The following is a 21,065-nucleotide window of genomic DNA, read 5'->3' as shown; positions in this document are numbered from 1 at the left end:
TCAATTACTGAAAGACCCAAGGGGTGAAATTGGTCTTTGACAGTATCGCAAATGGAAAGGTAAAATTGGACAGCGTGTAAACGGGTTACCAATTCACTCTCGCCTGTTTGCACTCTGCCCAAAGTCCAATTTCACCCCTACAGTTTCTTCGTGATGCTTGCAAGTCGAAGCAGCAGCTATCTTTAGCCCTTCTTAACCAAATAATCTTTTGACCGAACCATCTCCTCCACATTTCTACTGTTAAAGCTGACTCCAGAAAGTGTGAGTCCTCTTTTGTGCCAATACTTATTTCCCCCTCGACTAATCTTGATTTTCTGTAAAGTCCGAATCTGTTCAAATTTGAATACTGCTCCCACATCTTGCAAGCTACCCAAACACTCTTGCACTCCTTGCCCAGGATCTGAAATCTCCTGATTTTTTTCAGTCTTTCGATAGTACAATCTCCAGGCCTTTAAAAACCAAAAATGATTCACCTTTTAAAAATCACTGCTTCCTGATTTATCTCATTTCTTATTCTGTTCAGCTTTGACGGTGTCCTATACTTTAGGCCTTTACCCAATGCTATTGTTTTCAATTAAAAAAGCTAAGTTATTTTATCCATAGTGCCAATCATAGCTCAGAGTAAAGACACACCTCTTTCCCAAATAAAAGATGAGTTCCTTTCTATCTTGCTATATTTTTGGCTCTCTCCCAGTCAACAAGCAGTGTTCATGTAATCTTCTTCCTTTCCTACAAAAAACTCCCTCAAAAATACCATATGAAAGAATATAAAGCCACTAAATCAATCTAAGAACTCAGTTCAATGTTTCGCATTAAGAATGCCACATAATTTAGAATTCAGTATCCTTTCGGGGCAAATTTCCCGTGATCTTGGTAGCACAGCAAACTCATCCTACCCTCTGCTGTAAGCCATACAAGTTACGCTTCCATAAAACTAGAACATGTCATTGACGGAATGTTGGGCAATAATATGGAACCAGGTTAGTTAGAGTTCAAAGGACAGTGTGAAATGAGAAGCAACAGGGACAACATTTCATTTGCCTCAAAAATGATGCTCAGAGTCTCCCCCCACGCAACCCCCAAAAATACTAAGAATAGAACCTTTTCTATTTAATCTCTTTTGGCTACAAAAACCTAGTTCCAGTAACCACTATTGCTGCTATATCACCCTGCCAATTTATGAAATCGAGCCACCATGTTCTACATGGGCGCATTGCAACCCGGTTGAGTTCCACTGTCATTATTATTCACTACAATTGAACAAGGCTACGAGCGGTTTCATTCCTGTATTGTGTTGAGACTTTATTCTCCAATCTATTGCTGAATTGGTGATGGGAACTTGCAGTCCTGGCTCAAAAAGGTTTCAAAGTTCAAGAGCTTTCGTGTTAGTCTTCTTTCACCAACCATTTCTCCTCAAATCACTCAGCTTTCATTACCATCTCATCAGCCTGTCATTACAGTTTCAGGGTATTGTGCTGGAGAGGGATCACATTCATCTTCTCCTGAAATACTTCTTACTTGAAGGCGTAAATTAACCACCCAATGAGCAGTTGTCTTTATGCAAAAGGTTCAGAGAATAAAGGTGGTAGAACACCTGAAACAGAACCACTTGCAGGAGCCTCAATGCTTGAAGCAGTGGTATTTTCAACACCCCTGGCAACCACTTAAGGCCTGCCTCCCCTTCATCCCAGACTTTTGAGAGTCCTTCTGCTCTAAGTATCTCTAGGCCTGCAATCATGGCTCACCGAACTATGCCATATCATCAGTGCTTCCAATCCAATGAGACACGCAAAGAGAATTCTATTATGAAGTGAGACTAACTCACTGTGCATACAAGTGAAAGGACTCAATTAAAACCATGGGAACCTTAGATTTAATTAAACTAATCTGGCCCTGTAGTTTAGTCTAGTCCTGCCTGTGGAGCACTGCTTGGTTATATATTTGAAATCAAGAGCTCACTATGAAGCAAACAATGAGATTCATATCCCATAACTATGTACTGCAGCACTCTAGAGCAATCGGGAATGGTTGTCAACTAAGGTATTTGTGATTACAACCCTCAATGGTTTTCCTTCCATTACAAGGTCAGAGGTGAGGCTGTTTGCTGATGATTCAGCAGTGCAGCTTCATTCTCAACTCCTCCACTAGTCATGCAGCCCATTCAAGCTTACAGCAGAACCTGGGCAACATCCAGGCTTGGTATGATGGGTGTCAGGCAATAGTCTTAACACACAACTGCCAAGCAATGACCATCACCAACAAAAAAAAGCCCAATCACTTTCCCTCTGACCTTCAACAGCAGAATCATTTCACCTTGGGTATCATTACTGACCAACTAGATCAACAGCATGGCTACAAAAACAGGGCAGAGGATGAGAAGCCCACCTCCCAACCCCTCAATGTCTCTCTAGTAAATCATGAGTAAAAATAGCATACTCCATATTCATCTGGATAGGTGCAAGTGCAAATCACTCAAAGTCTGACACCATTGAAGACAATGCTTGATTCACATCTCTGTGACTGAACTCAATATCCACTCCCTCCACAACCTGCAGCTCACTATAGAATAACTATGGGGCGTGAGACAGCAAGCAACAAAACTTACCTCCCAGTTCCACGACCTTTACTATGGTGAAGGGCAAAAGCCAACAAGAACAACCTGCATTTATATAACCCCTTCAATGTAGTAAAACGTCTCAAAGCGCTCTCGGGAGCATAAAAACTAAAATTGACTCCAAGTCACATGAAGAGATATTAGGGCAGGTGACCAAAAGCTTGATGAAAGTAGTATTAAGGAGCATCTTACAGGAGGTAAGAGAGACAGAGCGGTTTAGTGAGGGAATTCATGAGCTTAGGGTCTAAGCAGCTGAAGGCTTGGCCACCTATAGTGGAGAGATGAAAAGTCGGGGATATGCAAGAGGCCAGAATTCGAGGAATGCAAAGATCTGAGTACTGTATGGCTCCAAGAGGTCACAGAGATAGGGAGGGGCAAAGCTCTGGAGGGATTTGAAAACAAGGATGAGAATTTTAAAATTGAGGCTTTGCCAGACCAGGAGCTAACGGAGGTCAGTGAGCACAGAGGTAATGGGTGAAGGGGGCTTTGAGAGTCAGGATACAGGCAGCAGTGTTTTGGATGAGCTTGTACAGAGGTGCAAGATGGGAGGCCAGCCAGAAGAGCATTGGAATCATTGAGTCTAGAGGTAACAAAGTGGCTTGTACACATCCTTCTATTTTTCCATTGCCACTGTGGGAACATCTGGAACTTTCTACCCAACAATATTGTGGAAGTACCAGCATCACTGCAAGAACTACAACTGTTCAAGAAAATCCTCCACCACCTTCTCAGGGCAATAAGATGTCCCCCTACATCCCAGGCACAGAATAAAAAATGTTTGTTCCCTTTGCAGAAGATACGCAACTTGCACTGAAGTACACATCCCAGTCTCAATACACATGCAAACGATAAAACATAAACTGCAACAGTCATGCAGAAAGTCCCTCAATTAGCCATTTTCTACAAACATTAGCCTGAATGAAAACACTTACTTTAATTATTAACTGCTCACAAAGCTCAACAGGAAAGACTGCTTTAAATTCAGTCACTAAGCCAAATGCACCAATGCAGGGAACGTCTGGCGACTTTCAACAATTAAAAATTCAGAATAGCATTTGCTCTCCTACGTTCATCATGTAGACATCTTAAAAATGGTTTGCTGTAACATTGCAGTACTATTAAACACTGCTAGAGTCTCGGGCCCAGGCTCTAGAGTTCCCACCCCAAACCTCTTAGCCATGCTCTCCTCCTTTAAAGAAAAACCTTCGTTAAAATCTCGATATTTGATCCTGTCCCAATATCTTTCTTTGGTTCGTGTCAGGTTTTGTCTGATCACGCTCCTGTCAAGTGCCTTTGGGACGTAAAGGACACTATATCAATGCAAGTTGTTGTTAGGAAACATATTTTCACAGAACGTGTGTGTAATTTTTTCACAAAGTTGATAGCTAATTTATTGATTTCAACTGAAATGATCATCAGATGAGAGGCATTACTGTGTTTACCTGCCTCCTGAGTAAAATATACTTTCCTATTGATTCCACTGTCAGCTTGACATATCTGCATATGGCCATCAACAGTCACCTCAGCTTTATCAAAATTCCAGTACTATAACTCCACCAGATGATGTATGTCACTTAACCAGCTGCTGCTTATGAGATTTCAGTACTAAACTGGAAGGATAATTAGAATTAGACTTCAGCACTGCAGTAACGTCCTTGGCAGTTTCATTGCTGCTTTTCGATGTAGCCTTGGTAAAACAAATGTTTTTCAAAGCTTACAATTCTTCCGGAGTAGATAATGTGCCTGAAGCATTTTCATTCACAACTTGGAAAGCCCTGTGTCATTGCGTGGGTGATGTGGGGGAAGCTACCACCCAGTTTGTTATCAGCCTGGAACAGCTCATTTCCATAGCAACAGTCTCCATACACAGACGCTAGCACTATATGAAAGCCAGTTCAGCGAGAGAAATTCATCACAATAAAGCCACCTTTCTCCTTGCCCCCAAACACCCCCCAACTCCACCCCTGCAAACACCTCTCAGTGGCTTTCTGCATTAAAAAGAATTTCTGATTGCCTTATGTTTCTTTTTTGGGGGAGTTGGAGAGAGAAAACTCTACTTGCAAACTTCAGTGTTCTACACCTCACTTACAAATTCCTCAAAATGGAAACTTTGAAAGGGGAATGGATATGTCCTTGAAAAGAAAAAAGCCTGCAAGGCTATGCATACAGGTATGGGGTTGGTGGTGGGGGAAAGTGGGATTAATTGGATAGTTCTTTCAAAGACCCAGCACAGGCAAGATAGACTAAATGGCTTTCTTTTGTGCTGTTTGATTCTGCATAGAGTAAAATGAGTAGTGAGAGCCAGGTCAACATCCCCTCAAGGATGGAACTTGTTCAGGTATTCAGATTCAGCTTTTAAAACCCCTTTTGCTGCAGCTTAGCAGCATCCAATTTAAGAGACAACATGAGTGCCATAAAATCGAAGTGGTTTAAAAAGAAACTGCTGTCAAAGTACTGCATTGCAATTAACGGTTCCCCTCTTCACCTAATAATTCATGGTGCTGCAAGATTGCCGGATCACATGATCCACCTTTATTGACCAATAGCTTACGCAGATCTCCAGAGAGTTGGCTGCTTGTGTTGTCAAACAGGAGACCCGGAATGAAGTGAAGGGAAAGTACGGATGCAGACCTGAGAAATGTCTACATCCAAGAAAGAAAAAAAAAGACAATGGCACAAATGAACCTTGCAAAGTTTCCATCGGATTGTGCCGAATTAAAAAGCATTTATCTTTTTTCACAGGCAGGCTGGCTTTGACAGAAAAGCAAAGGCCGCACCAAGTGGAAAGTTTTAACAAGGCCAATTTATATCCTACAGCTCCCCTCCAGTTTCCAGCACAACTGCAGCGTCTGAGTCAGTATAAAAGCAGTGCAGCCTGCTAATGGAAAATCCTAGAATGCTGCTGCGTTGAGTTCAAGGCAGCTCACGGCAGCCTCTCCCTTTCACTTTGCTGATAAGTTTCAGCTCACATGCCCAGCAGTTCAGCCCCTCCATTATTCAAGTCCTCTATATATCTGTCAGGTTAACCTTAATGAGTGATGGCCGAGAAGCTTGGGCTGCAGTCCAGCCAACACAGCTGCTCAACTGCTGTTTACCGAAAATGTTTGCTTTTTTGGGTGTTGGCGGGGTGACTGACTGGGAATGTCACACCACACTGGGAAGATTAAGTTACTGACGAAACAGCCCCTTCCCTTACAGGAAATTGCGGTGCTGATAAGGTGAAACTGTTAAATGGCATGTTTTGTTCCAATCTGGTCCAGCTCCAAGAATAAAAGAAAAACGACTTCACTGGTTTCTTCTTGTGTTTCTCACAGAAACAGCACCAACCGCCCACCCCCACTCCACCCCAAACTGTGGCTGTTTATGACCTCAAGGGGAACCGATGATAAAAAGTCAATGAGCCCAACAGTGTAGAGAAACTGAATTACCTCACACTGTTGGAATGACAGAGCTGTTGAAGTACCCTGGATTAGTGACTGATTGACTGCATCGGCTGATAATTCAGTTCCCTTGGTGATTCCTTGAAGCCATCATTCCCGCTGACGTAATCAGAAGCAAAACACACAATCTTCAAAAGTTGATGGCAGACAGATAAACAAGAATTATAGGGATATTTCTGTTCACTTGTCCTGAAACTCCCTTTTCAAACTGTGTTTGGGGACCTTTGGAATTCTTATTTTTGAGAGAGGTGGCTACCCTAGCAACCAATTCTGCTACAATTCCAAGCCCAGCAAGCTTTGGTGTGGAGCATGCACCCAATGCAGGGGCAGACGGCCTCAGGGTTCAAGCACTGAATGGTTTTAATACTGCCATCTCAGCAAGTCCCAATTGTCATCGGAGAAGACTGCTTTAATGGGCAATTTTTTGCCCATCGATCTATACAACCAGAAAAATAAATGATATATCTTCCCTGAGTTCCTCTCCAGACACATGTATTTGCAGATCCTTCTAATGCCCCATTAACATAATTGGGCTTCTTTTCAGAGGAACCCATTCCACAACATACTCATGTCTCCAACCTGCTTCATTAATACAAAGGGGTGCACTGGAAGCAACACCAGATCAGCTGTGTATGCACCATTATGCGAAATGTATAACTGCTAAAAAGTCACATTCATAGATTTACCATTGTGGCCCCAGGTCTCCCCTGATATCAGGGAACAATGAAAGTCACAGTGCAAGCCTGCTTGGACAGATCGAGAGTGCAGCATGTTTATGATCAGAATAAACTGGCAACCAGAGGAAGGGAGCAAAACCATCTCATGACACTCTTTGCTGCCTGCAGAGGAAACCTCCTTCAAAACACACCCTTTTGCTGGGGCTGCTGACCCTCTGGAATTGTCCTGGAGTCTTCAGGACTTGAGGATTAATTTCCTCAAAACTGCTGCAAAAGCAACCAGGGTGACAAATCATAGGCGTGCTGAAAAAAAAATTGTTTTTATTTGAACACTCTTGTTTATTAGTTACCAAAATATTGGAGGTTGGAGCAAAAGGGCTGCTTGGATGAATATCAAGTGTTACTCAACAAGGTAATGAAGAGACTTTTCGCTTACTGGCGTGGGAAAGTGGGACGCCTCAAGAATGAATGCGTCAAGCAACCACTGGTGGGAGTAGGCTAGCTGGAGTCAGGAGGTTACATGATGAAATCTCCAGGATTGTGCCCAACCAGAGTTGGCAACTCTGCTCCATTGACCATGTCTTCAGTTACCTGCCCTAGCTCAGCTTACACTGCTCAATAATTTTAGCTCCAGACCCTCATCCGCCCCCAAAACACTGCGATGTTCCTAGGGAAGCTTTGCTTTGTTAAAGGTGCCATGTTATTGCAAGAGGCTGTTGTTATATAAACAGGCCACAATATTAACCAGGGTGGCTTCACGATAATAAATTGAGCTTTAAATGGAGACAGCAGCAGAGAAGACAGAATTTGCTGTTACAGGCACTGCAGATGGGGTATGACTCATTAGTGAGCATTTATTATACAATGGTTCATGTGAAAGGTATCGGGGGGGTGGGGGGGGGGGTAAAGAGAGGTGAGACGACAATTTTGGAATAAATAATCTAACTACTACTTAATATTAAACGTCACATTCTGACAGCCACAAAAATAATATCTCAATGATTCCAGAATACCTGGCAGGTAATTATCAACGCACTAGTACAAAGTCAACCTTTAACCCTAATACACTAACGCTTTGAATACAATATATTCCACATCTCACTTCTCCCAAACACACCATCAAGCCACTAACATCTGCAAATGAATTCATCCTTTTTCCCTTTTCCAATGCAAGCCAACTCCCATCACTTTGAAAGGTGAAAAAAAACGTAAGAGCTCATTAAAAAACCTCCCACTTTCAAAAAGCTCTTGTGTGCTGCGCAGCGAGTGAGAAAACAGGATATAAATAGAAGTTATATAACATCTCTTTGTTGATTTCAGTGCTGGAGAGAAATGCGAATGACCTTGTTTTCAGACTCGGCTGCCTGTGTCTAACTGTTGATAGGCCTATTTCCCATATTTGGAAATCATCTGACCAGAGCCCTCCTGTTAAGCATGTGAAAGTCTGAAAGGCCATTATGTAAAGGCTTCAGGTTTCCACGGTTTTTGGGATTTGATGACAACCAACTCACGCCAAGGCTGCTGCAATGGAGAAGGGTCGTGGGGATAAAATTAATCTGGCCAAGCTACCAGCCAAGCCAGTGTAGCCAATCCCAAGTGGTCTCTCCTTTATTTCAGACTGTTCCCAGGGCTAATAGTTCACCTACATCCAGACACTGCTTTGGCAGCGTGCATATCTCATTCTCTTTACTACATTGGTCAAAGGCTTTTTGCGAAAATATATTCTATCAAAATAGACTGGTTCAGAAACTTGCTCATCAGTTACCAGCATCCTGGGCTCATGCCATTACTTGTTACTTTATACGACAGCCTTGAAACAATAACCACCCCGTCCCCTAGTAAAAGTAGAGAAAATGCGAAGCAAGTCCTCGCTTGTCACGGCCGCTCTTCCAGTCAGGCTTCTCAAATAAAATAAATATGTTACAGTTTATAGAGTTCCAATAATCCAGCCAAGTTTCTTGCACAGCAGCCGATAGTGACAGTTGAATGTTATATCAGCCTACTGGCTGATGCATGCCAGAAGGCACCTACACAATCGTACAATGCAAATATTGCATGTGGAAACCGAAATAAGCTGCAAGTGTGGACATTCTACTTTGGATTTAATTTTTCCAAGGTCAGGAATATTCATTTAATGCATCGCTGTGCTCTGCCAATACTGATTTTATGGGATACATTCCATTCTCAAGGCTGCAGGGCATCAAAACTTAATTTTAGAATTACACACAAAAAAAAGGATTGAGAGGTTAAACCACTGCCAACTGATTTATAGACTTGTATGGCCAAGTTTCTGAGAATCCAACTGCAACCATGATGCAATCTGCATATGGAAATTGAAAAAAATATATATTTTGCAGAACAAACCCAATTAAGTGGGTCAGTCTCATGATCTCGACAGGCTTGCTTAAGCCGTTGTCATTTTACAAAGGTTGTCCATGATCTACTACACGTTTTACAACATTAAGCGTGATATAGCAAGAGTCAACCAGAAAATATCTTTTCACCTCTGGAGGCTTCACTTGAATCAAGTCACAGGTAGTAAGCAATGCCACATTTGCAGATGTAGAAATGAGACTTTGTCAGTGCCTCTGGTGGCCCACGGTAGCACCTCGAGGGGTGGCTTTTCCCCACGCCACCTGAAGCAGAGGCAACAGTGGCACCAACTGCTATTGGTGCTGAATACCACTAACTTTATTTTCAATATGCATGGATATGTGTGGATCTACATGGGTGACCTATAAGCAGCCCCTGGCCCTCTTTCATTGGTCTGCAATGAAAACAGAGTGGATGCCAGAGCACCAACAGAGCTGGCATGCAGCAAGACATAATTCCACAGCAGAACGGAAAGAAAGGCTCCCATTCTTCGATGCCTGTAAACAGTCGGCAAAAGCGAATGGAAGTCATGACGATGTTAATTTCCCCAAGATCAGGGCCATAATCCCTACCTTCTCCAATGCAGAAACTCCATAACAAGTCTTTCTTTAGTATGAGAAAAAAAAAACCCCATCAGGGAGCACAATCCCATTCTTCTGGGCAATGTTTATAACAATATTAACAAGACCACCGGAGAAATTTCCTCCCAGTGAATGGGTCAGAAAGGTAGCCGTCAAAGGAGGCAAAGGAAGAAAACAAAGTATATATAAACATATTATCATGCGAGGCCCCCACCTGCCAAGAATGAGGCACATTAATTTTGTTATGAACATTGATTTTTAACTGTTACTGGAGTGGAGAAAGCACTTGTTAAACAGATCAGCCGTGGCTGAAAAAGACATTTGCATATTAACAGATGGTGATTGGAAGGACAAAGCAGCCGTTCTCTGACACATTCAACCCACAATGGACTTTTGATCACCAGATGTTGAAGGTGGGGGAGCTCGCATTCCAGGTTGACTGCTAAGATAGCCGAATACACAAACCAACATGGTCAAACCAGCTAGTCACATGACTAAACCTGAGTTTTTTTGAATTTGTACAAATAATTCGGCCAGAAAGTCTGTTTGCTCCTGGATTGAGAAGATCTCTCTTCAATCTGTTCCCATCTCTTTCTCACAAGCCTCCGAATCCACTTAAGACACATGAACCCCAAGAGAGAAAAGTCTCCTGCAGTGAACAAGGTTTAAGAATAATACTGGGCCCCGATGAAAAGCAAGATCTATCTACCATCAAGGACTCTACAGTGAGCTCGAAGAACCATAACAACTCTTCAGATATTGCCCCAAACTTATCCACATTATTTTTCTTCTGCTCTTTCGTGTCTCTATTTGCATGTGTGTATCACATATACATGCGAGCATGGGTGCGTCGTGTATCCATAGGCGTCAACCGAATTAGAATTTAAGTTTAAGTTTAATAAATTTCAACTTTTCTTTAAGCCTAAGAAAGCCTGTTTGTGCTGGTTTCTTTGCCTTACAATTGGAAAGGGGTGAATAAGGATTCACCAACGAGGAGCTAAAAACACGGTTTAAAGTTAAACCCTGTTACAGTAAGACCAGGTGAATACTGAAAGGGAAACGAGACCTCTTTCTCACCTGGTCATAACAATATGTACACAAATATATGTACACGTACACACACAAAACAAGTTCAAGAAGCCTTGTACAGTATCATGGAGTGTGAAGCAAGCATTCCTTACAATTGCAATTCCCAGCTTTAGACAAAGAAGTTTTGGGAAGCTTTGGGCAGCAAAGTATTTCCCTCAGGCAACAGACGCCGACAGGGTGTGCCAACTTTGAACAGGTTACTGTTCACTCCAATTGAGGTACTGAAAAAGGTGTTTCACCACACTAATGTAGGAGCTTTTTACATTGAGCGACACATTATTTTTTTTAAAATCCACACCTTAGTATAGGTGTACATAGGTACATTACATACAACTAACTTGCATAAGGGAAGAGAACAGAGCAAAACTTGGTTGGAAAGTGTTCGCTATTTTTACCAACATAATAATGCAGCATCTACTTTGCTTTCTGAGCTAACAGAATAAAAGCAGGAAGTGAAGAACATGGCACAAGTAGGGACATGTGGAAAACAATCGCAAGATATTCCTAGCTTCTAGTTGATCTTTAAAGCAGTGTGGAATAATTTCATTAAAAATTCTCCAGATGTGGAGATCACTGGAAAGGCCAACATTTATTACCCATTCCTGGTTGCTCGAGAAGGTGGTGAGCTGCCTTCTTGAACTGCTGTAGTCCATGTGGTGACGATGTTCTGTCAGTGCTATTAGGGAAGGAGTTCCAGGATTTTGACAGTGACGATGAAGGAACAGTGATATATGTCCAAGTCAATGGGAATCAGGGGAAACTCCATTGGCTGAAGTCATACCTAGTACAAAGAAAGATGGTTGTGGTTGTTAGAGACCAATCATCTCAGCCCCAGGACATTGTAACAGGAATTCCTCAGGGTAATGTCCTGGGCCCCACCATCTTCAGCTTGGCTTTCACTTCACAAGGTCAGAAGTGAGATGTTCGCTGATGTTTGCCATGTTCAGATCCATTTACAACTCCTCAGATAATGAAGAAATCCATGCCCATACGCAACAAGACCTGGACAATATTCAGGCTTGGGCTGACAAGTGGTAAGTAACACTCACGCCACTCAAGTGGTAGGCAACAGCCATCTCCAACAAGATACAGTTCAACCACCTCCCTTGACATTCCATGGCATTACCATCACTGAATTCGCCACCATAAACATCCTGAGGATCACCATTGACCAGAAACTTAACTGAACCAGCCACATAAATGCTGTGGCTACAAGGGCAGGTCAGAGGCTGGGAATTCTGCAACAAGTAACTCACCTCCTGACTCCCCAAAGCCTGTCCATCATCTACAAGGCACAAGTCAGGAGTGTGAAGGAATACTCTACACTTGCCTGGATGGGTGCAGCTCCAACACCACTCAAGAAGCTCGACACCATCCAGGACAAAGCAGCCCGCTTGATTGGGGCCTCACCTAACACCTTCAACATTCGCTCCCTTAACCACTGACGCATAGTGTCAACAATGTGCATCATCTACAAGATGCACTGTTACTAACTCACCAAACCTCCTTCAACAGCACTTTCCAAGACCACAATCTGTAATTCCTAGATGGACAAAGGCAGCAGACTCATGGAAATACCACCATCTGCGTTCCCCTCCAAGTTACACACTATCCTGACTTGGAAATATATCGCTGTTCCTGCATCTTCATTGGATCAAAACCCTCGAACTCCCTCCCTAATAGCACTGTGGGCGTAGCTACACCAGACTGACTGCAGCAGTTCAAGCTCACCACTAACTTCTCACGGGCAATTAGGAATGGGCAATAAATGCTGGCCTTGCCAGCGATGCACACATCCTATGAACAAATAAAAAAAGTCAGCATGGTGTATGACCTGTAGAGAAAACTTGGAGATGATGCTCCCATTCATCTGTTGACCTTGTCCTTCTAGGTGGTGGAGTTCACGGATATGGGAGGTGCTGCCTAAGAATTCTTGGTGACTTGCTCCAGTCCATCCTGTAGATAGTACACACTGCAGCCACAGTACACCATTAGTGGAGGGAGTGGAAGGGTAAAGCCAGTGGATGGGCTGCAGAACAAGCAGAATGCTTTCTCCTCGACTGTATTGAGCTTCTTGATGCTGCGCCTATCCAAGCACATGGAGAGTATGCCATCACATGCCTGACAAATATAACGGCAACCTTTTTTGTTGTCTTTATGGGCTACTTACAACTAAGCCATGCTGTCCCCATAGGAGGCTGAATCAATGCTCCCATTAATTTGAATATATTTCAAATCACAGATCCTCACAGATCTTGGTGTTCTAATTTAAGGTCTACCCACCAATATAATCAGCACTGAAAACCCTCTTCGCTTCTTCAGGCGTATGTAATTAAATCGAGCCACCAGGTAAGAAAAGTAAATGCAAATTCAAGTCTCAGCTCCCTGGACTTTAAGTATTTCTTTGCCAGGTCTTGGGAGTCATGTGCGGCCCAGAGGTCTCAGTTTAGAAACACGCCACAACCCCCACTGATATGATGAGTGTTATTGTAGTAAAAGGGAATTTAAAAAAAGCTTTAATTTACATGTTTCTTTGCACCCCTAAATTTCCTGGTCTTTTCCAACCTCAATCCCAAAGTAATCTCCTTCTTCCTTGGTGAAGAGGTTATCTGCATGACGATCACGAATTCTACTCCATGGTTAAATAGTGTGGGTAGAAAAGACAAGGAAACAGCAGTACATTCTATTGAATACCACAATGACCTGGAACATGCTACACTTAAACCATGATCTGTAGCAAGGCTCAAGAACGGTTGTCGATTTCAATTTGATAAAGACAGGAATTTGGCTGCACAGCATTGGTGAATTAACCAGTTAAGTACGTTGCAGCTTCTTAACCATGATTCTCCTCATGGGCAATTCTTTACCGATTTAATTAATGGGAACGACAAAAACTAGAGAGGCAGCGCACAACACAATACAATAGCATTGGCCAAGGGCTAGGAGCAAAAAGAAAGGACTTGGATTTCTGTAGCACCTTCCATCGCCTCAGGATGTTCCAAAGTGCTTGACAGCAAATGAAATAGTTTTGAAGTGTGGTGCAGGAATCGCGGCAGTCAAGCTACACAAACAGAAATGTGGTCACCTGTTTTTGTTATGTTGCTTGAGGGATAAATATTGACTGGGATACCAGGTATAACTCCCCTGCTCTTCTTTGACTTAGTGGTTATGGGATCTATTAGGTCCACCTGAGAGTGCAGACAGAGTCTTGATTTAACATCTGATCTGAAAGACGGTATGTCTGAGTGCAGCACGCCCTCGGTCCCTGTTCGCCAACCTGAGCTGGGAACAGTACACTCCTGGGATAAAAATGGTGGGAAATTGAGTCTTCCAGTAACATGGTGCATTGGAGCTCAAACTTGCTGTACCAGCACTGTGCAAGGTGGATTTACACCAACGATTTCTCACAATGGTGAGTACCTGAATCCAGCCATGCCCTCGAAGCAAGGGCAAGGAGGAAAATCAGAAACAGTCTCTCACACCTGTCTGCTGTTGTGCTCTGCCCAATAGCTGCTTCATGTAGCAGTGGCATAGGCCTGACATCTACCCACCTTCTGCACCAGGATATATAGGGTGGGAAGAGGGGAAATTGAGAAATAATGACCAAAGGTCCACTGCAGGGAAAATGTGATATATCGTAAACATTAACTTCAAATTGAAACAAAAACAATAATAGAGAATTCTGCAATTACTACAGAAAACTGCAAAATGGTTGTTGGAACACGATAGTTCATGAACATGAACTAAGATGGCTTCTCAGCATTTTCATCCCCCACAGAAAACCAATAATGTTCTCAGTTGAATGTGTGGAGTTGTCATGGAGATGGTTTGTGAATCAGACAAAGTTTCACAATCCCCGAGAGTTTCCTCCAACTACTCACTCTCAAGATAGCTGCAGTTTTAGTACATTTTATAGATGCAGTTCAGGACATGGTGCCTTTACTTTTGCAGTAACTAATTTTCACAGCATTACATATGACAATCAAACACACACAGAAATCATGTATTTCCCCCAATACTTAACTGTACAGACATCCAAATTACACATTCCCTCTAATTCAATATGTTGATCTTTACACTGGGAAATACAATTACTCAAACCAAAATAAAACATTCAGAATACTAACACACACTTAGGAAATGATGCAACTGCCAAAAAATAAACAATTTGCATTTATATAACGCCTTTAATACGGTAAAAACATCTGAAGGCATGTCACAGGAGCAATATTAGACAAAATTTGGCAATGAGTTACATAAGGAGGTATGAGGACTGGGGAAGTTTGGTCAAGGTTTTAAGTAGCATTCATAGGAGAGAGTGGTAGAGGCAAAGAGAAATGTAGGAAAGAAATTACAGAGCTTTGGGTCTAGGCAGCTGAAGGGGTAAAGAAGTCAGCGATTAACAAGAGGAGCACAGAGATCTCAGAAGACTGCAGAGCTGGAGTAGGGAACAGAGATAGGGTCAGGTGATTTCACGGAGGGATTTGAACACAAGGATGAGTTTTATAATCAAGCCATTGCTGGACCATCATACGGGATAATTCATAATACATCTAATTACAAAGCGACAGTGGTCAAGATTAGGGCAATTCTATTCACCATTAAACATACCTGAATTGTAGTGTTGCCCCCTTCCAGCAAAGCTATTGCAAGTAGGATACTTTCATGGAAGACCCGGTCACTGGTTGCATTCATTATGAGGTCTATGACCAGGTCAGATGCTCCTTCTTTGTCCAAGTGACATTGCACCTCTGCAAGGCTCATCTCACCTCGGCTCAATGTGCCAGGTCCTGCTCCGCCTCCTGAAATATGCACAACAATCTCAAAAACCCAGCACAAGAAAAAGCTGAGATCTGCTACACAACACCACCAATACAACAAATGGGCTTTTAAGTTACCACATATTCTGGGAGACCTGTAAGCTTTAATATTTCACTTTCAATAAAGAACTGAAGTGCTTTTACAACGATCTATCGCAGTAAGATTTTTCTCAGTTGCTGCAACCTATTGCACATACCAAAGAATATCCCAAGTCATCACAAGGAGTTTTATAACTAGACAACATCTTTGAATTCTTTTTCATATTAGTTATATGACTATTCTATTCATTTACAGTAAGCGATACTGCCCTTGGAAGATCCATCAATTCACTCAAAATCCATTACAAAATGCATAAGGCTGTGTTTACAAAAAGGGAGGAAATTAAAGGGACAAATTGGGCAAAAGATGTACTAAACATTTACAGCAACAATTTCCACAGAAGCTCACATCAGGTCGAAAATACAAAAGGCATGACATTCTGACATCAGGACAATGACCTACTTTAAAAGGAGATGGAAAACATTATCCAAGCCAGATAATCTTTGCTTCATTCACTAGCCTGAACAACTGAATGCTCTAAGAGAGCAAACCTCCAGAAAGGGGTCTTCGACTGAAATTGTAGGTGGATTTCCAAGATGTAAGTCCTTGATCAACAAATCAAAGCAGCATTTGGCAAGTGTGTGAAATACTCCACAGAGAAGCTAAAAATACCATCCAGAACTTTCAAAAAACTTACCCTCTAAGTTGTAGATCCTGTTGAATCTTCTACGATCAGCCACACAAAGTTTGCTTCCCAGTATTTCTCAACAATGCAAGCCGTTATCTACCCTGGACTTTATATTAGGTTTGGTAAAATGCTGTAATTGTCACAATGGTGTCCACCAATAATGGCAATCTTGTACTGGTAGCTTTTTCTCTTTTTCAAGCTCCAAGCCATCAGTTTAAGGCTAGCCAGCAAGAAAAGCCAAATCTGATCATTTGATGGACAGATTTTCACTGAAAGTCTGATCAGTGGTTCTATACCAGGAACTACAAGGTCTGCCTTCACAGATGGAAGTGACTAACAATTTCCTGATTGGACTTACTTCATCATGGTGGGATTGGGAAGGCCAGGTTAAAAGATAATCTGTCTCAAAGGCAACTCTGGTGAAGCAAAACAATGAGGACTGAAACCCAATAGCTTGGTGCAAATGAAGGTTTGACCAGAATTTCTGAAAGGTAAGTAAGCATAGCCATGAACAATTCACCTCACCAGGCTCTGTGGGCCCAATCTCGGATGGTGGTTTAGACTGAAAGAGGACAATGATCAATATGTTAAATCAGGATGGAAGGCTGTGGTCTCAGCTAATGCAAGCAGATATTTAGGGTTGCAGTTTATGGTCTTAAGGTTTTGAATCCTTTCATCACCAATTCTGATTATATTGCATCATGAACCCTTTTTTGTAAAAAAAGGATAAAATCAGTTGCAAGCAAATAGATTTCAAGTCAAAAGTAACAAAAATCAGAAAAACTGTGGGTTTAAATTAAGCTTAATTAGCAAAGTTATTTTTAGCAGGAACAAATAAAATAGGAACATAGGAACAGAAGTAACCCCTTGAACCTGTTCCACCATTCAATTTGATCATAGCTAATCTGTATCTCAACTCCATTCACCTGCCTTGGTTTCATATCCCTTAATACAATTGCCTGACAAAAATCTATCCATATCAGTTTGAAAATTTTCAATTGACGCTCCCCGCCCCCCACCATCCTCAGCAGCTTTTTGCAGACAGAATGTCAGATTCCCAGTTCCCTTTGTGTAAAGAAGTGCTTCCTGACATCATCCCTGAATGGCCTAGCTCTTATTTTAAGATTATACTGCTAATTCTGAACTCCCCTACCAAAGGAAACAGTTTTTCTCTATGTACTCTATCAAATCCTTTAATTATCTTAAACACCTCAATTAGATCATTGCTGAATCTCCTATGGCCCTGGGAAAACACGCCTAATCTAAACAACCTGCACACGTATCCATTTAGCCCTGATATCATTCTGAAGTTACTTTAAATAATTAATCCTTACAAGCACCATCACAAATTATAATGCTGAAAGAAGCTGGTGAGAATCAGCTGCATCTTCAGTGTCTTCTTCACCATAGAACTTCATTCAGTTGTCTGTATGTGGTCTCAATCCAACTGAAGGTGGACTCTACATTGATGCCGCCCATCACAATGAAGGAAAGATGAAGTTTTCTCTGTGCCAAACGGGGATGGAGGCTGCATATGTCACACGAGAACTACAATGTATCAACATGGACATTTCCATTTATCTTTTGGCTTGCGTTATTACTGAAATTAACTATAAACTCAGAAGGCTAAATCAAGAATAAACGGGGGGGATAAAAGTACACTAGTTGACACAAAAGCCGATGCAATTTCCATGACTGAAAGCATTGTCAAGAGATTCAACCTTTCTCGTTGGAGGAAATGTATGGTAATTAGAACTACACCCGTGAAATAAAAAGCCAGAGGGACTGATGAACAGTGGCCAGTGAAGGTTAGTACTGAACGACTGACATCCACAAAACAGAGATAATCTGGCGAATCACATCTGTTAACCTGACATCCTAGTTTTGGCCAGGGTAATGACGCAGAACCTAGCTCAATAAACATTCCAATCTGCTCAAATCCACTGAAGAATTGTTTCTGGCATTTATTTGTTCCTTCAACATGGAACTACTGAGCAGTTCCTTGCCCGAAAGAAGAAAGTATTAGCATGGGCAGTCAATGATGAGGGAAGTCTGAAATGGAATTGGGACAACAATCACGGGTTAATGCCAGAAGAACTTTATGAGAGGCTCAACTAACTTCAAAGTCCCTTAGGGATGGGGGAAAAAAGGCAAATAGCAATTTGAGGTTAATTAATAAACAGAAACCAAGTAAGGTGTTCAAGTGATATATAAAATGAAGAAAACATGTTCGAAGAGCACAGTGGGGTAAAACTTAAAAAAAAAAGAAGAAATGGATATGGTAATTAAACTCTGGAAAGCCAAAGAGTCTGCACGCTAGTTGAAAAATAATTCAGAGCGCTGATCATGGGTTGGATTTGTGTGGCATCAAAAAGACATGTTCTGAAGGTTTGCAGATATAATATCCCTGTAATTCTTGGGTGTGTGCGCATATAAGAACAAACAGTTTTACCTCCAAACCCTACTTAAAACATGATTCTTGGAACCGCACCTCCTCATCAGCAATGACTCTTTATGCACTAGGTCAATAAGTTAAACATTTTTTCGAAAAGCCCTGCTTAAGTAGGAACATTAGGAGCAGGCCATTCGGTTCCTTGGTCTTTGCTCCAGACCCCTAGATTACCAAATAAAATTTTTGAATCCCAATATTGTAAATTACAATTGTCCCAGCATCCACAGCCTTTTAGCAGGATTGTGGGGGCAGTGGTGGGTGGGTGGGTGGGTGAGTGGGGGTTGGTGTTGGTAGCGGAGGAAAAAAAGTGTTCCAAATTTCTTATACCCTTTGTGTGGAGAAGTACTTCCTGGTCATGGGATCAGAGAAAATAGGGGCAGGAGTAGGCCATTTGGCCTGTCAAGCCTGCTCCACCATTCAAATAGATCATGGCTGATCATCTATCTCTACGTCATTTTTCTCCACTATCCCCATATCCCTTGATGTCATTAGTATTCAGAAATCTATCGATTTCTGTCTTGAACATGCCCAATGTTTGAGCTTCTGCAGCACTCTGGGTTAGAGAATTCCACAGATTCACCACCCTCTGAGTAAAGAAATTCCTCCTCATCTCAGTCTTAAATAGCCTGTCCTTTATTCTGAGACTGTGTCCTCTTGTTCTAGACTCACCAGCCAGAGGAAACTTTCTATCTACATCTACCCTGTCACGTCCTGTAAGAATTTTGTAAGTTTCAACGAGAGCACCTCTCATTCTTCAAAACTCTAGAGAATACAAGCCCAGTTTCAGCAATCTCTCCTCATAAGACAATCCTACCATCCCAGGGATTAGTCTGGTGAACCTCTATTGCACTCCCTCTATGGCAAGTATATCCTTCCTTAGATGAGGAGATTTCACTCCTGAATGACATCTCTAATTTTAAGATTATGTCATTGTTCTGGATTCCCCCACCAGCAGTACTCTACTCCAGAAAGCCAGGTGGTGAAGGATAGAACTGGAGCCTAATCTTTACACACTTTAGTAGTTTTATAATGTGTATCTCTACAAATAAAACATGCACCTCTGAACTCAACCACCACAGTTTCAACTTGCTCCTATTTATAGGAGCATGAGTGAATTGCCAGGTAATGCTCACTACCTGAATGCAATTAAATATACAATTAATAGGAACCAAGTTTTCTGCATCTACCCTAAAAAATACTTCACATTTTAAACGCTTCAATCTGATTCCCCCTCAACCTAAACTCAAGGGAATAAAAGCCACATCTATGAAACCAGTCTGCATAATTTCATCCTCCAAGCCCCAGATCATTCTTGCAAAATTATTGGCAATCAGATCCTCCTCCGTGGAATCCATTATTGGTTATGGACTTTATTAACATCTTTAGAGATATACATGCACAATCCTTTGTGAAGTCTCACAAAAACATTTGAGCTATAAAGTTGATTTATGCAAGCTTCCCAACCCCCCAGCAAGTAGACATAATACTTGGAAACATACAGAGTTAAAAACAAGGCACCAGAAGCAATCAGGCAGGTAAGCAATCTGCACTGCCAATGATGGTGGGGCTCAAGTGGCATTCAAACAGGGAGGCACAAATCTCCAAGGTCTTTCATGGAGCAGTACAGAAAACAGAGAAACAAACCAATTTTGGGAAAGTTGGTTCTCCCAACTAGCGACTGGCAACTTACCCACTGATAAATCAATCATGAATACATCTGTCAATGGCCAAGTTCCCCAACGCTGTTGGGTTGCAACAGGTTACCATTCCAGATGTATCACAATTAGTGCTTTCAGCATGAAGTGGGTGTATAAGTGAAGGCTAGTTATGTTAAATAACAGTGAAACACCGAGAGACTGGTGTCTAGTTTGATCATAATTATCAGGAATGCGGCACAAATTCCCAGCTTTAATTCTTTCACCACCCTCCCATTAGATTTCACCTACAAACAAGCTCTTCAACTCGTGCCTTTACATTACTGTTACTTCAAAGTTCACACAATAAGTGAACTGTCTAATATTTTCCCATGAAAGCACCCTTGGACATCTGCCGATTATTTCCATGGAGTCATTTGACAGTGTTTCATCACCATGTCTGTATAAACACTCAAACATTTGTGCAATGCAAGCAGGAGTCTAGCATGGGCTGACTATACAGAGGTTGTTCCAGGAACAATAATCTGACTTACAGTGAGGAGTTCTTTAACTATGCACTATTTTCTTCATCAGCCCTTCAAGTTAGCACCGGTGCTCTCCTGAGGGAGGAGATCCAGTGAGTAGACATCCCCACAG

General features: G+C 41.9%; 1 protein-coding gene across 5 annotated transcripts in view; it reads right to left on the bottom strand.

Moving 5' to 3' along the window:
* The window catches only part of itpr1b (inositol 1,4,5-trisphosphate receptor, type 1b), a 556,093-nt gene that overhangs the window by 175,843 nt on the left and 359,185 nt on the right, over positions 1–21,065 (bottom strand). For all 5 annotated transcript variants that reach the window (XR_010976943.1, XM_068051457.1, XM_068051458.1 and 2 more), the window contains one exon: positions 15,386–15,576. Coding sequence is in view for 4 of the 5 variants with exons in the window: in XM_068051457.1 (XP_067907558.1) it covers positions 15,386–15,576 (191 nt within the window). In the remaining variant the exon portion in view is untranslated. The remainder of the gene's footprint in view (positions 1–15,385; positions 15,577–21,065) is intronic.

The sequence above is a fragment of the Heterodontus francisci genome, chromosome 19, assembly GCF_036365525.1.
Source record: "Heterodontus francisci isolate sHetFra1 chromosome 19, sHetFra1.hap1, whole genome shotgun sequence".
In the NCBI taxonomy this organism is placed as follows: Eukaryota; Metazoa; Chordata; class Chondrichthyes; order Heterodontiformes; family Heterodontidae; genus Heterodontus; species Heterodontus francisci.
This window is presented reverse-complemented; position numbering and strand designations above follow the sequence as displayed.